General features: G+C 40.5%; 2 protein-coding genes across 2 annotated transcripts in view; one reads left to right on the forward strand and one right to left on the reverse strand.

Moving 5' to 3' along the window:
- The window catches only part of LOC123502526, a 6,034-nt gene extending 2,464 nt beyond the window's left edge, over positions 1 to 3,570 (reverse strand). Inside the window, exon 1 of the mRNA XM_045251649.1 lies at positions 3,491 to 3,570. Coding sequence (XP_045107584.1) covers positions 3,491 to 3,570 — 80 coding nt within the window. The remainder of the gene's footprint in view (positions 1 to 3,490) is intronic.
- A 93-nt stretch (positions 3,571 to 3,663) lies between these two features.
- On the forward strand, positions 3,664 to 7,259 carry LOC123502527. Its single transcript, XM_045251650.1, has 3 exons — positions 3,664 to 3,815; positions 5,451 to 5,688; positions 6,786 to 7,259. The coding sequence occupies exons 1-3, from the start codon at positions 3,664 to 3,666 to the stop codon at positions 6,933 to 6,935; spliced, it is 540 nt and encodes a 179-aa protein (XP_045107585.1). The 3' UTR covers positions 6,936 to 7,259.
- The last annotated feature ends 10,241 nt before the right edge of the window (positions 7,260 to 17,500 follow it).

Below are 17,500 nucleotides of genomic sequence, written 5' to 3' on the forward strand. Positions count from 1 at the left end.
ACTGATATGTGACTGGGAGAGGCTGTGGGTGACTGATAGGTGACTGGCTGCAGGTGAGGTGACTGATAGGTGACTGGAGAGGCTGTGGGTGACTGATATGTGACTGGGAGAGGCTGCAGGTGACTGATAGGTGACTGGGAGAGGCTGCAGGTGACTGATATGTGACTGGGAGAGGCTGCAGGTGACTGATATGTGACTGGGAGAGGCTGCAGGTGACTGATAGGTGACTGGGAGAGGCTGCAGGTGACTGATATGTGACTGGGAGAGGCTGCAGGTGACTGATAGGTGACTGGAGAGGCTGCAGGTGACTGATATGTGACTGGGAGAGGCTGCAGGTGACTGATAGGTGACTGGGAGAGGCTGCAGGTGACTGATATGTGACTGGGAGAGGCTGCAGGTGACTGATATGTGACTGGGAGAGGCTGCAGGTGACTGATATGCAGGTGACTGGGAGAGGCTGCAGGTGACTGATATGTGACTGGGAGAGGCTGCAGGTGACTGATATGTGACTGGGAGAGGCTGCAGGTGACTGATATGTGACTGGAGACTGATATGTGACTGGGAGAGGCTGCAGGTGACTGATATGTGACTGGGAGAGGCTGCAGGTGACTGATATGTGACTGGGAGAGGCTGCAGGTGACTGATATGTGACTGGGAGAGGCTGCAGGTGACTGATATGTGACTGGGAGAGGCTGCAGGTGACTGATATGTGACTGGGAGAGGCTGCAGGTGACTGATATGTGACTGGGAGAGGCTGCAGGTGACTGATATGTGACTGGGAGAGGCTGCAGGTGACTGATATGTGACTGGGAGAGGCTGCAGGTGACTGATATGTGACTGGGAGAGGCTGCAGGTGACTGATATGTGACTGGGAGAGGCTGCAGGTGACTGATATGTGACTGGGAGAGGCTGTGAGTGACTGATATGTGACTGGGAGAGAGAGAAATAATTACATTTTTTGGAAAGCAGTGATTGTGAGAGAGCAAAAAGTTTTAGAAGACATCATTATTGGTCCTTATTTTCTTTCTACAATTGGACAGCTTTTGATAGCTTCACAGTTGTAGACAGTTTGTTCCTTAGTGTTCAATTTTAACACAGTTTGGCATGTTTTGAGAACATTTTAAGACAGTTTGACATGTTTTAAAGGCATTTCAACAGAGTTTGGCATGTTTTGAGAATATTTTAAGACAGTTTGACATGTTTTAAAGATATTTCAATACAATTTGGTATGAACATTTTAAGACAGTTTGACATGTTTTAAAGGAGGACATTTTAAGACAGTTTGACATGTTTTAAAGGCATTTCAACACAGTTTGGCGTGTTTTGAGGACATTTTAAGACAGTTTGATATGTTTTAAAGGCATTTCAACACAGTTTGGCATGTTTTGAGGACATTTTAAGACAGTTTGACATGTTTTAAAGCCATTTTAACTGTTTGGCTTGTTTTAAGATATTTAAGTCAGTTTGACATGTTTTAAAGGCATTTTAACAATATTTGGCATGTATTGAGAATATTTTAAGACAGTTTGACATGTTTTAAAGATATTTCAATACAATTTGGTATGTTTTGGGAACATTTTAAGACAGTTTGACATGTTTTAAAGGCATTTTAACACAGTTTGGCATGTTTTGAGACATTTTAAGAAAGTTTGACATGTTTTAAAGGTATTTCAACACAATTTGGTAGGTTTTGAGAACATTTTAAGACAGTTTGACATATTTTAAAGGCATTTTAACACAGTTTGTCATGTTTGGAGAACATTGCAAGACAGTGTGTGTATGTTTTGAAGGCATTTGGGACTGCCCTCCATACACCCTTCCTAATGTCATTTAATTATTAGAAAACACACACACACACACACACACACACACACACACACACACACACACACACACACACATATATATATATATATATATATATATATATATATATATATATATATATATATATATATATATATATATATATATATATATATATGCATGCATTTATTTATTATTATTATTATTATTGTTGTTGTTGTTGTTGTTGTTGTTGTTATTATTATTATTTTCAGTGATGATGATGTTGATTTTAGAGTTGTAGGACAAATGAATAAATAAATAAAACAGGAAGGTTGAAATTAATAATGGTGTCTTTTCATCCTCAATGGTGGTGGTGGTGGTGGTGGTGGTAGTGGTAGTAGTAGTAGTAGTAGTAGTAGTAGTAGTGGTGGTGGTGATGGTCGTGGTGGTGGTGGTGTGTGATGAAATATTGTTTAAGGTCTCTCTCTCTCTCTCTCTCTATTGTTTCTCTCTCTTCTCTCTCTCTCTCTCTCTCTCTCTCTCTCTCTCTCTCTCTCTCTCTCTCTCTCTCTCTCTCTCTCTCTCTCTCTCTCTCTCTCTCTCTAAGTCCCGCCTAAAACACCCGCCGAAAAGCCTCTCTCTCTCTCTCTCTCTCTCTCTCTCTCTCTCTCTCTCTCTCTCTCTCTCTCTCTCTCTCTCTCTCTCTCTCTCTCTCTCTCTCTCTCTCTCTCTCTCTCTCTCTCTCCATTGTAGAATGAAAAAAAATAAATTTAATCTCTCTCTCTCTCTCTCTCTCTCTCTCTCTCTCTCTCTCTCTCTCTCTCTCTCTCTCTCTCACACACACACACACACACACACACACATGTTATATCAGAGCTCTCCATAAGGACGAGAGTCCATCACTTGTTCCCGCGTACATTGTCTTGTCTGACAATGCGTTCAGGTATTAGACATGTCAGGGATACGAAAACTGTTTCCTGTCTTGAAATTTATTGGGAACTCGGCTGTCGTGCTTCAAGGTAAGAACAGTGCTTGAATTACCTATTGTTATTAGAATAATTAGTATTTCACGTGCTGCATACTACTACTACTACTACTACTACTACTACTACTACTACTACTACTACTACTACTATTACTACTACTACTACTACTACTACTACTACTACTACTACTACTACTACTACTACTACTACTACTACTACTACTACTACTACTACTACTACTACTACTACTACTACTACTACTACTACTACTACTACTACTACTACTATTTCTATTACTACTATTACTATTACTACTACTACTACTACTACTACTACTACTACTACTACTACTACTACTACTTTCCGAGGCGTGAGTTACGTGATGGCACGCACAGGAACTCGTCCTTACACGCATAAAACACAATTAATTCACTTGCTTCCTCACTCGTCCTTTGTACGTTTTAAGGAAAAAGTTTGTGTTTAAAATTTGTGGAGGTGCCCCGCCTGTTGACGACTCGCTCCTGACACTTAAGCCTGGGCAAAATACGATTCCGGAATCGATTCCAACGATTCCGCCACAGAACTGATGGAATCGATTCCATAGCTTGACGATTCCACTAGATTTGATGCACACAAAAGGCAATGCAACCAATGGAATCTGGGCAGTGGCACCTAAAGGGAGATAAACACTATTTGATTGGTCGATACCCTGTGACGTCAGGTGATTGATGCCAGATGCCTGCGGCATCAGTCTAGCTAATGCTCTCGGGGGGAAACTCGTGTCTTGGTTCACCATGGCAGAGTGGTGGAATCGATTCCGGAATCGTGAAGGCCATGAAACGATTCCGGTATCGAGGACGCAGGGAGTAGGGGAGAAATGCTGTATGACATGACGCACTGTCCCGCGCCCCACGCCGCCCGGGAGGCAGGCTCTGCTGGCAGAGTGTTGGAATCGATTCCAGGGATTCCAACAGCCTCTGGAATCGGAATCGGCGATTCCCAAAATAGCGATTCTTGCCCACCCCTACTGACACTGGTGGGGTTGGTGGTGGTGGTGGTGGTGTTGGTGTACGGTAAGGCGTAGTTATAATGTAGGCGCCCGCTGGACGCACGCTGGTCATCACGCACGCACGCACGCACACACATATTCACTCACATATCACATGCTCTCAGATACTCACTCGCACACACACACACACACACACACACACACGGACACACGCCCGGTAGCTCAGTGGTTAGAGCGCTGGCTTCACAAGCCAGAGGACCGGGGGTTGGATTCCCCGGCCGGGTGGAGATATTTGGGTGTCTCCTTTCACGTGTAGCCCCTGTTCACCTAGCAGTGAGTAGGTACGGGATGTAAATCGAGGAGTTGTGACCTTGTTGTCCCGGTGTGTGGTATGTGCCTGGTCTCAGGCCTATCCCAAGATCGGAAATAATGAGCTCTGAGCTCGCTCCGTAGGGTAACGTCTGGCTGTCTCGTCAGAGACTGCAGCAGATCAAACAGTGAACATTCACTCACTCACACATGCACGGACACACACACACACACACACACACACACACACACACACACACACACACACATACGCACTGTACTCTCTTTTTTCAGGTTAATATTGTCGAGTGCCTTAACAAGCTGACTGGTCAATCTATGAACTAGACACACACACACACACACACACACACACACACACACACACACTTACCAGCAATTATCTCGTCTTCTATAGACGCTACGCTGAACATCCTGGCTCTGTCATTTACTTCTACTAATCTAAATTGGAACCTTCACACATCATTACATTAGAACAATATGAACACTCCCTATGAAATGAGACGTTTTCAGTATTCTCCGCCAGTTTTTTCTCTCTCGTTAATGGCCATAGTCTTCACTATATTAATCCCTATGTAAGTTTGTGAAGCTGTATAAAATCACCCAGTAGTAAACATATAGCATGGATATCGTAATGTGTCACGGTACTGAAAGGGTTAGCTATCCATTCACTCGTGTGAGCCACCACTAGTTTGCCTCCTAATTCCTTCTCCACCTCCCTCCGTCTCAGTCATTCATCTAACTTATTGCATTTCCATCATTACAACTCAATTCAACTCAAGCTTCCTTAGAAAAGTGATCCGTTCATGATACGTTTTTACTCTTCATTTTTTTAATATTGATTAGTTGATTTGCAGGCATGGTTCACTTGAGAGAGAGAGAGAGAGAGAGAGAGAGAGAGAGAGAGAGAGATTATTATTACCTATTATAATCAATTTCCCGTTAATGATACGTTTTCTTTTATCTTTATTCGTTGATTTACAGGTAGGGTTTAGAGAGAGAGAGAGAGAGAGAGAGAGAGAGAGAGAGAGAGAGAGAGAATTATTATCTATCATAATCATTTACAACGAAGGAAGCTTCAAAATGTTACAACAAAATTTAAAAAAAAATCCTGTATTATTCTAAATACTACACGGAAGATAAGAATGATTGATAAAACAAACATATGCAATTGAGTTTGTGTAATAACGGTTGGTTTGGAAGGCGTTAAAGAGCGTGGCTAGTTTATATCCAGGTGGTGGACCAGTGGTTCGGTTCACCGGCAGCGTTTCATAATGTTCGTTTGGCCTCAAATTGCTCTTTCCTTATCGGCAGTTTTTTTTTTTTTTTTTTTGGGGGAGGGTAGACGAGAACGAAGCAAGATCAGTAGCTCAGGATGGCAGTGAGAGCAGTAGTACTTCAGACACCACGCCTGCTACATCTTTCAGTCTCCACGCCACCACCGACCCCTCGAGTCTACGCAGCCCAGTGGCCGTGTGTGTCTTGGCGTTGGGCGTGACGTGCAGCAACGGTGGTAATAGCAACGGGAAGCTTGATGCACAGCACAGCACAGCACAGCACAGCGGAGAGATTGGTGGTGTATGTAAATAAATAGTGTGCGTTGACTTGCTGTGATGATAGGAAGGAAGTTGTTAGTCAGTCAATAGAGGGTTGTTAGGAATTTTGACTGATAAAAGGATAACAGGATATGTGTAGGATGTGCACTGTGTCTAATGGAAGGTTAACTATACGGTGTCTGTCTGCTTGTATGTAACTAAGATGTATCGGGAACCATCGCTACGTATACTGTGTCTAATGGAAGGTTAACTATACGGTGTCTGCGTGTCTATGTAGGATGTATCCGGAACCATCGCTACGTATGAGTGTTAAATTTACTTGGTCATTCATTTACTAGTGCGGTTAGAGTAACGGGTTCAGAATAGATTTGGGTAATGACCGTGGCAAGTGAAGTGTTTTCGTGGTCATTGTAGTTGTGTAGGAAGGAAGAATTAGTTATCCTCTTCAGTACTGTGACGCATTTTCACCTTGAGACGTGTGTACGATTAGATAATTCTATTGTTACAAAGCGTGTATAGATGTCACAAGGTTAATGGCCTGTGTCTTCACTATTTTAATTCCTCGCGTAAGTTTCTGAAGTTGTATAAGATAAAGTACTAACGGAAGGAATATGAAAAAGCGTCTTGGTGCTGAAGAGATTAAACGTGTCGCGTTACTATAGAACTCCTTAAGTAAGTTGTATTTGAGGCTAAAATATTTCGGGTAAAAGTCGTTGTGGTTCCCTTGTTATACAATGGCTACCTCTGCGAAAAGAATGAGTGGACAGGATTTCTTAACGTAACGGGGCTGGTGTTTCAAGGTACGTGCATTAGAAACGAGATGTGGTAGTATAACGGTAAGTTTGGGGATATATTCTTGAAATTAGTTCTTAGTGGTAAGCGGGCGTAGATGTTTAAGAGGTTCAAGAGTGATGTAGGTAATTGGTAAACTCGGATACTAATGTTCATGTTCGATGTTTGGTGGTGGTGGTGGTGGTGGTGGTAGTATCAAGAATACGTAGAATGAAGAGTGAAAGGCTGATTGAGGCAGTGAAGGAGTGTTTAGGGCAATGTTGCCTGTTAGCTGTAGGGATAATTAGTGAACAAGTTCATTTTTTTGTTCATTTTTGTCCATTACAGGAGTTGACGATCCAAAGGCCTGACTCCACAGCGGTAATGAGCCTTGTGTACCTTGCACTGTCTTCACTGACAACGCCCACTACTAACCCCTCTGCCTCCGCCACCGTTTCAAGATCAGGGAAGGACTCTGCCTTGCATCGCGCACTGTGATGGTCGCCGCCCCCGGCCCCGCACCCGCCGCCGCCGCTGCTGCTGCTGCTGCTGCTGCCGCTAAGGGAGAATAGTTTGTTGAGTGGATGACGGCGCGTTCACTGACCCTCTCCCCATCACCCTACCAACTCCGGCCACCCACCCCCCTGCCACCAGACACCTGCTACACCACCACTACCGCCGGCTCCGTCCAGTGAAAGATTCATCGCAGACCTGCCATTCAACGCCTGCCGCCGCCGCCGCCACCACCACCACCACCTCCTTATGGTGGTGTCACTGTACCTGGAGCTGTTGTCATGATTGAATAATAAATTGTGAAGAAATCTTTATTGTTTTGGAGAATTTCCTTTCCTGGGAATATTTGTGGCTGACTAGTCAGTAGTCGCCTCAGGCTGGCTTAGGTCACTGTCTGACACACCAATATTGCCTCCATCAACCTCCCACACTCACTCTAAACAATAACAGGCCAGAAATAAAAACACGCTAACTAATTTCATTTTTTTTTATCATAGCAATACAAGAAAATGAGAGAGATGAGCTAATGTGAAAATATTAAAATGTGGGGTGAAAAAATGAGTAAATTAAGAAAAGACACATTATCCTTGAAAAGTTATGGAAAAGTCCAAAAATATTGCATACCTGGCCAAAAAACGGCAAAAATGGTCAAAGCAAAAAAAAACCAAAGCAGATCCTAAATACTGCACTACTGGCCAAAACCAGCAGAAAATGGTTAAAAACTAGCCAAAACCCCAAACTGACCCTAAATACTGCACTACTGGCCAAAAACCCATAAGAAATGCAGGAAATTCCCAAATGGACCCCAAAACACCCCAAATGGCCCTAAAAATGCAGAAAATGGACCTAAAAACCCCCACAAATGGCCCTAAAAATGTACTTAAGTCAAAAATACTCGAAAGAGTCTCCGGAGATTAGGCAGATCCATATTGGAGTTAAAATTAAATGCAAGAGTCTCCCTAGACTTTTATTTAACAATTCTTTACATTATTACATTGCCAGGAAGTCTACAAATATTTTAATAAAAAAAAAAAAAAAAAAAAATTATATATACAAAGAATACAGTGAAAAGTCTACACAAATTTTCAACTTAGTATAAAAACAGTGAGCAAAATCTATACAGATTCAACTTAGTATAAAAACTGAGCAAAATCTATACAGAAAAGTCTACACAAATTTTCAACTTAATATAAAATAAACATTTACAACTTAACAAAAAAATCTGCACAAATTTTCATATTTGCAAAATTTTAAAACACTTTTCAACTTCACAAAATATTTTAAAACAATTCTTTCATGTTAACAATTATTCAAAGATAAAAATGTTTGGTTTTGAAGTGACACAATCTTACAAACAAACTGTTTCAACAATCAGAGAGAGAGAGAGAGAGAGAGAGAGAGAGAGAGAGAGAGAGAGAGAGAGAGAGAGAGAGAGAGAGAGAGAGAGAGAGAGAGAGAGAGAGAGAGAGAGAGAGAGAGAGAGAGAGAGAGAGAGAGCAATCAAAATAAACAATCAAATAGTAATAACATACATGAAAACAATACATTTTAAAACAACACACACACATTAATCTTGTGCCCTCCATACACCCTTGCTAATGTCAATAAAATGGTCTAATGGTACAAAAATTTCAAGGTAAAATGTGTCCTAGTACTGAAGGGGTTAAAATAGTGAAGACTGTTGCCATTAATCTTCTGACCACCATAGATCCTTGCTATTGTCAATAAAATGGTCTAATAGTACACAAATCTCAATGTAAAATGTGTCTCAGTACTGAATTCATAGAAGCAATCTGCAGACTAAGATACACTCTTGATACACCCCTGACACCCTGACACACCCTCACCTCACACACACCTCCTAAAAACTTAACATACCCTTTCAAAAACCACAAAAAAGTGATTAACAAGCACAAACACACCCACACAGCACACTCTAAGGGTAAGTTCACACTACAAGCAGAGTGGGCAGAGTGGTTGCTAGCGGCAATAATTTTGACATTGTTTTGGACGTACAGACGCAAAATAATTATTGTGGCACATTTTTTGTGGGTGGGAAGCCAGCGGCCCTCCACGACTCCACCCACGGCCAAGGTGTCCACCAGTGTGAGCCTTTATTGCTGACAACAAAATGACAATCAATGACCAGACTGTGCATAGTTCTGGTACAATTTGACTCTTTATATTAATAGTCTGCTGAGAAAAGCTGATTTTGTGATATTCTGGTCCTAGACATGAAACAAAAACACACTTTTTTTTTTTTCTACAGCTGTTCCTTCCCTTGAGGAAAAATGAAAGGAAGAGGAAAGAAAGAAAGAAAAGAGAGAGAAAAAGAGAGGAGAATGAAGTGATATTCTCGTCCTATACATGAAAGGAAAACACTTTTCTTTTTTCCACACCTGTTCCATCCGTTGAGGAAAAATGAAAGGAAACTGACGAAAAAAAAAAAAAAAAAAAAAAAAAAAGAGAGAGAAGAAGAGAGGAAAAGGAAGTGATATTCTGATCCTATATATGAAAGGAAAACACAAACCCTTTTCCTTTTTCCTACAGCTGTTCCATCTCTTGAGGAAAAATGAAAGGAAGAAGAGAAAATATAAAAGAACGAAGGAAGAGAGAGAAAAGAGAGAAGGAAGTGATATTCTGGTCCTATACATGAAAGGAAAACACTTTTTTCTTATTTTCCTACAGCTGTTCCATCCCTTGAGGAAAAATGAAAGGAAGAAGAGGAAACATAAAAGAAAGAAGGAAGAGAGAGAGAGAGAGAAAAACACACTGTACAGATCAGTGAGCCCACACACACACACACACAATGACTTTACCAACAGAATTTCACGTTCCTTTATATATCGTCAAATTTTTTGTTGTCCTTCCAGGTAAACACTGTGGAATTTGACACTATTTATTTATTTATTATTATTTTTTTTTATCATATTGTTGCCTGCCCGACCTGCTCTGTGGCTAAGAGGACACCCAGAATTCTTGTGTAGGTCACCCTGCTCTGCTTATTGTGTGAACACCTAACCGGACCGCTCTGCTTGTAGTGTGAGCATACACACACACACACACACACACACACACACACAGGAAGAGAGGAGAAGATATATTGAATCGTTGGAAGAGGCAAGAAGAAAAAATAATGAACAGTCTGAAGAGGAAAAGGAAAAGTTTTTTTGGAGAGTTATAGGAGAGAGAGTCAAAAAATGGTATGTGGAAAGAAGGAATGCAGAGGAACCCCTAGAGGGACCAGTAGGTGGACCGTAATGTATACTAATATAGATGGAATACTGTCAAGTAGATTAGAATTGCAAGCCTGATATAGTGTGTTTGACGGAGACAAAATTACATGAAAAAACAAAGGTAAATTTGGATAATAAATATAATATATGGAGAAAGGATAGAGAGGGTAAAGGTGGAGGAGGAGTTATGATTATGACGAAGAAGGAGATAAATGTGGATAAGGTTTGGTATGGGAAGAACAATGCAGAAGTGATAAGCATAAGGTTAAAAAGTGATGGAAAAGAATTAATAATCATGGTGACCTATATACCTCCTAAAACAAATTCTTGGACATTAAGGGAATACGACAATATGATCAAGGATACTTTACAGAGTTTGCAAAGTGGAAACTGGAAAAAGAAAGGTGATACTAGTAGGAGATTTTAATTGTAAAGAAGTGGATTGGGAAAATCTAGTAAGTGGTGTTGGAGAGGAAGCATGGGGAGAGAGATTCCTTAATCTAATGATGGAAAATATGATGGAACAGAGGGTGAAAGAAAATACTCGATATAGAGGAGATGATGAACCCGCTAGACTGGATTTGGTGTTAACACGAGAAGTGTACCTATGTGCGGATATACAATATAAATGTCCATTGGGGAAGAGTGATCATGTGGTTATGGAGATGCAGATGGCAATAACACAGCGAAGGAGAGATGAGACATACAGGAGTGGTAGATTGAATTATAGTAAGATGAACACACAAAATTTGAACAATTATTTTAGAACATTAGATTGGGAGGAGATGTTACAAATCAGAGAAGTGCAAAAAAAATATGAGATTTTTATGAAATATTATAAAGAAGGAGTTATGAAATTTGTATCACAGTATAAACCGAGAGAGGAAGGAAGAAAGGATTGGTTTAATGCAACTTGTGTTAAGGCTAAAGAAATGAGAGATGTGGCTTGGAAAAGATAGAAAAGAACAGGAATATACTAAATAAGGAGAATTATAGAGTGGCGAGAAATGAGTATGTGAGGGTAAGGAGGAGGAAGAAAGAAAATTTGAAAAAGATATTGTAGACAAGAGTAAGGAACATCCAAAATTGTTTTACAGGTTCATAAATGGTAAACTTAAAAGAGAGAGTCCATTGAAAGATTAAAAGGAGAGCAAGGGATAGTAGATGACCCTAGGAATATCGCGGAATTGCTAAATAATAGGTTTCAACAAGTATTTACTAAAGAAACAATGTTTGTAAAGCCTCAAAATGTAGAAGGAAATGTGCACATGGATGACATTAAGATACCTAAAAAGGAGTTATATAAAATGTTGGAGGAACTTAAAGATGATAAAGCGATGGGACCAGACGAAGTTTCAGGAAAATTATTGAAGGAATGTAGAGAAGAATTGATTGATCCATTATATGATATTATAAGGTGCTCATTAGAAACCGGGAAGTACCGGTGGAGTGGAAAAGAGCTGAAGTGGTGCCCATTTATAAGGGAGGCAGTAAGGAAGAGCCTCTTAACTATAGACCTGTGTCACTAACAATTGTGGTCGGTAAGATTTGTGAGAGGGTGATAAAGAAATATTGGATACGGTTCTTGGAGGATCATAAGTTATTATCGGATCATCAATTTGGCTTTAGGAAAAGGAGGTCATGTGTAACAAATCTACTGAGCTTTTATTTTGAGAGTGGTTGACAAAATACAAGAGAGAGAGGGATGGATGGACTGTGTATATTTGGATTTGAAAAAAGCTTTTGACAAGGTACCTCACATGAGACTGCTATGGAAATTAAAGATTTATGGAGGACTGAAGGGAAAATTGTTAAAATGGATGGAAAACTATTTGAGATGGAGGGAGATGAGAACGGTAATAAGGGATGCAAAGTCGGACTGGTTGGTGGTGGAGAGTGGAGTCCCACAAGGTTCAGTGCTGGCACCTATACTTTTCCTTGTCTATATTAATGATATGCCAGAGGAGTAAACAGTTATATTAATTTGTTTGCGGATGATGCGAAATTGTGTAGGTGTGTGAAGAGTGAAAAGATTGTGAAATTTAACAGGCAGATCTAGATAGGATTTGGGAGTGGAGCAAGAGGTGGGAGATGGAATTTAATCTGAACAAAAGTCATGTAATGGAGATGGGGAAGAGTGGAAGACGGCCAAGAGGGTCATATAAGATGGGTGAAGGAGTAGTGTTGAAAAAGGTGGAAAAGGAAAAGGATTTGAGAGTGATAATACAAGACCATGGGCAGTTTGAGGCTCATATTGACAAGATGTTTGGAGAAATATATAATTTGATTATAAATATTGGATTAGCCTTCCATTATATGGATAAAGATATGATGAAGAAATTAATTAGTACGGTAATTAGACCAAGATTGGAATATGCTGGGGTGGTTTGGTCCCCTTATAAAAAGAAGCATATAAGGAAGTTGGAGAGATTGCAGAGAATAGCAACAAAAATGGTTCCGGAATTGGCAGAAATGACCTGAGGAAAGATTAAAAGAAATGAATTTGCTTACCTTGGAACAAAGAAGAGAAAGAGGAGATTTAATACAGGTTTATAAACTGTTGAGCAGTTTGGATGAAGTGGATAATGAGCAAATGATGTTGAGAGAGGAAAATTTAAATAGAACTACGAGATCGCATAGTATAAAGATAGCCAAAAGGAATATGCTTGAAAGATGTGAAGAAATATAGTTTCCCACAGAGATGTGTGGAGGTGTGGAATGGTCTGAGTGAGGAGGTGGTGTCAGCGAGGAGTGTGCATAGTTTTAAAGGAAAGTTGGATGTGTGTAGACTGTAGATATGGAGATGGGGCCACACGAGTATAAAGCCCAGGCCCTGTAAAAATTACACACACACACACACACACACACACACACACACTTAACCAATCTTGCACACTCCACACACACACACACACACACACGGCCCGGTAGCTCAGTGGTTAGAGCGCTGGCTTCACAAGCCAGATGACCGGGGTTCGATTCCCCGGCCGGGTGGAGATACTTGGGTGTGTCTCCTTTCACGTGTAGCCCCTGTTCACCTAGCAGTGAGTAGGTACGGGATGTAAATCGAGGAGTTGTGACCTTGTTGTCCCGGTGTGTGGTGTGTGCCTGGTCTCAGGCCTATCCCAAGATCGGAAATAATGAGCTCAGAGCTCGTTCCGTAGGGTAACGTCTGGCTGTCTCGTCAGAGACTGCACCAGATCAAACAGTGAACACACACACACACACACACATATACACACATTTCACCAGATCCTAATGCACACTGCCACACAGCCTCACCTCACTTCAAAACACAAAAATCTTCACATAAACAAATTCACAGTATAAAACACAAACTTATTTCAAAACCCAACCCCAAAAAAACTTTCCACACACACACACACACACACACACATTTCCAGCACCTTGCCACAGAAATTCAGTATTTTTATGAGACCTTCCAAGACAGTGGTTCCCAAACTGGGGGTGAATTATCCCTTGGGAGCAGCTTAACAATTTTGGGTGAGAAATAAAGCTGACAGAAAAATAAATAAATAAATAAGAATTCTGAAAATGAAGAAAACCTTGCAGTGCCTCCCATTACAATTACTGTTACCTTAGTCTTAGTGGGCAAAGTTGTAACCTAAATAATCATTCTGTGTAAGGGATAATGTGGCATGTTAACCCCTTCAGTACTGGGACACATTTTACCTTGAGATCTGTGTACCATTAGACCATTTTATTCACTTTAAGAAGGGTCTATGGAGGGCACAAGAATAATGGCTATAATCTTCACTATCTTAACTCCTTCAGTACTGGGACAAATTTTTACCTTAACATTTGTGTACCATTAGACCATTTTATTGACATTAGCAAGGGTCTATGGAGGTCACAAGGTTAATGGCCAGTCTTTTCCCTATTTTAACCCCTTCAGTACTAGGAGACATTTTTACCTTGAGATTTGTGTACCATTAAGACCATTTTATTGACATTAGGAGAGGTGTATGGAGATCACAAGATTAATGGCCACAGTCTTCACTATTTCAACCCCTTCAGTATTGAGACACATTTTTACCCTGAGATCTGTGTACCATTAGACAATTTTATTGACATAAGGAAAAGCTTATAGACATCAGAAGATTAATGGCCACAGTCTTCACCATTTTTACGCCATCAGTACTGGGACAAATTTTTACCTTAACATTTGTGTACACTGGAGAAAATTTTTTGAATATAGCCCTTTGAACACACAAGCAGCAACAATGCACATTCTTCATTTCTGAGCTCAGTAAGTGAATGATTGAGTGAGCGCTGAGTGAATCTCTTAACAAGCACACTGCATCTTTGTCCTGAGAATCCAACACTTGCTTCACAAACTCATGTGGGGATTAAAATAGTGAAAACTGTGCCCATTGATATTGTCACCTCCATACACCCTTCCTAATGTCAATAAAATGGTATTATCACAGCCAAACTTTCTTCAAATGCCATCAAAAACATGCCAAATAATCTTAAAATACCATAAAAACATGCCAAACTGTCTTAAAATGTCCTTAAAAAAAAAAAAAAAAAACATGACAAACTGCTAATCTATCCTAACTCTTCTTCATGGCTTAGGTGTTGTCTTGTACCCTGGGTGTTGCTGATGGCTGTAGGTGTTGTAGAAGGCTTGTGTTGTGTTGTGGCGTGGCTTGTCTTGGCTTGGCTTGACTTTCCTGTAATGAGAGATGCACTGTTTACATTGAGTCACCTTCACTATGTTGTAAACTGAACTGAACGCAACTCAACCAAACAAACTGTCTTAAAATGCCCTTAAAACATGCCAAACTGTCTCAATATGCCCTCAAATATGTCAAACTCTTAATATATCCTCATAACCTGCCAAACTGTCTTAAATTGCACTCAAAATCTGCCAAACTGTCTTAAAATGGCCTTGAAACCTGCCAAACTATCTTCAATTTCCTTAAAACCTCCCAAATTGTCTTAATATACCCTCAAAACCAGCCAAACTGTTATAAATTGCCCTCAAAACCTGCCAAATTGTAACAAAATGTCCTCAAAACATACCAAACTGTCTTAACATGGCCTCTAAACTGTCTTACAATACCCTCAAAACATGCCAAACTGTCTAAAATGTCCTCAAAACATACCAAACTGTCTAAAATGCCCTTAGAACATGCCAAACTGTCTAAAATGCCCTTAAAACATGCCAAACTATTTTAAAATACCCATCAAACATGCCAAACTGCCTCAAAATGTCCTCAAAATCTTATCCAGCCCAACCTAACCTAACCACACTTCACACCACACCACACCACTGACCTGCATAAGGAAGGAAGCCGTGTGACCTCAGCTTTGAGTGGCCACCTCCTCTCGGGTCACAGTGAAGTCGCAGTCCAGGAGTCCTGTGGCAAAAGATCAGAGGTCACACAGGTCACAATGGGATAGTAATAATAGTAATAGTATTAGGAGGAGGAGGAGGAGGAGGAGGAGGAGGAGGAGGAGGAGGAGGAGGAGGAGGAGGAGGAGGAGGAGGAGGAGGAAGGAAAAGGAGGAGGAGAGAGAGAGAGAGAGAGAGAGAGAGAGAGAGAGAGAGAGAGAGAGAGAGAGAGAGAGAGAGAGAGAGAGAGAGAGAGAAGAGAAATAGAAAAAAAATTTATAAAATGACAATATTTATTATTTTACCTTTTCTTTTTCTCTCTCTTCTTCTTCTCCTCTTCTCATCTTCTTCCACCTCTTCTTCTTCTTCTTCTTCTTCTTCTTCTTCTTCTTCTTCCTCCTCTTCTTCTTGTCTTGGTCTGTCTTTCTTCATATTCTTAACACAATCTGAAATAAATAAAACTGGATTAATATCTGAGAGAGAGAGAGAGAGAGAGAGAGAGAGAGAGAGAGAGAGAGAGAGAGAGAGAGAGAGAGAGAGAGAGAGAGAGAGAGAGAGAGAGAGAGAGAGAGAGACCTTAGTGTTTCAGTGTGCGGAGGCCATAAATTCAGAGTGTTATTGAAGCAGTGGGTAAGTAAGTGAAGTGCTTGACAGTGACACATAGAGAATAAGTGAATAAGTGAAGTGATAATACAAGATACATAGTGACACAAGTGATACACTGCAGGAGTAATTATCACTACATCAATAAGAACACTAGCAGTCAAATAGTTGGTGGGCTTTGAGATAGGAGATACCCATAATGCCTTCTTTAGCCCATTAAAACACAATGCAAATGCACCTATGCTTTCAATCTCCATTAATTCTCATCGTCCACACTTTTATGTCCACATTTAAAACTGCACACTCTTCTAAATCAAGTGAAAAAATTGAGGTTTATGAGACAAAATTGTAAGAAAAACATGCTTTCACACACCCCACACTCACCAAACACACAGCACACCAGCACACACCATTCCCACACCTGCACACACCAGCAAACCACAAACAACCCTTTGCAAACACTGGAAAACGCAAAAAAAACACACCCAAAAAATATAGTTTACACAACAAACAACACATTTACACACACACCACATGTACCACACACACACCACACCTGCAGAAACCTTTCCAACACCTGCACACACCAGCACAGTACACAGCTTGGTGTGTGGAGCGAGATATGGAGGAAAGAAAAGGAGGTGGTGGAGGGAAAAATGAGAAAAATTGTCAGGTTTTGAAGTGAGATTTAGAAAAGTACTATTTTGACTATGATAGAAGTGAGATAGGAGACTCAAAATTGGAGGGAAGGTGGAGGAAACATGGAGGAAATAGTCTACTGAAGGAAAAGCCAGGAGGACCTGTGGAGGGAGATATGGAAGAAACAAGACAAACATTACCTAACCAAAACGCACCAAAAATTACCTAAAAATATTGCATCAAGCAACACACACACACACACACACACACACACACACACACACACACACAAGCCATATTGATAGAATTTTCAGAGAGACGTATAATTTGCTAAGGAATATTGGAGTAGCATTTCACTATATGGACAAGGAAATGATGAAGAAATTGATAAGTACTAAAATAAGACCTAGATTGGAATATGCAGGAGTTGTGTGGACTCCCCATAAAAAAAACACATAAGAAAATTAGAGAGACTACAAAAATGGCTGCAAGAATGGTTCCAGAATTTAAAGGGATGGCATATGAGGAGAGACTAAAGGCAATGGATCTACCAACCTTGGAGCAGAGAAGAGAGAGAGGGATCTGATACAAGTTTATAAATTGATTAACGGAATGGATGAAGTGGATAATGAGAAACTGATCCTGAGAGAAGAATATGACTTTAGAAGCACAAGATCGCATAGTAAGAAACTAAGGAAGGGATGATGTCT

Source organism: Portunus trituberculatus, chromosome 11 (assembly GCF_017591435.1).
Source record: "Portunus trituberculatus isolate SZX2019 chromosome 11, ASM1759143v1, whole genome shotgun sequence".
NCBI classification, from domain to species: Eukaryota; Metazoa; Arthropoda; class Malacostraca; order Decapoda; family Portunidae; genus Portunus; species Portunus trituberculatus.

Excerpts from the sequence above, each read along its gene's own strand:
- LOC123502527 (XM_045251650.1), top strand. The coding sequence starts at position 3,664 with ATGACGCACTGTCCCGCGCCCCACGCCGCCCGGGAGGCAGGCTCTGCT. Across the intron at positions 3,816-5,450 it reads CCCCTACTGACACTGGTGGG|GGTAGACGAGAACGAAGCAA; the intron begins GTTGGTGGTGGT and ends TTTTTGGGGGAG. Across the intron at positions 5,689-6,785 it reads ACAGCGGAGAGATTGGTGGT|GAGTTGACGATCCAAAGGCC; the intron begins GTATGTAAATAA and ends TGTCCATTACAG.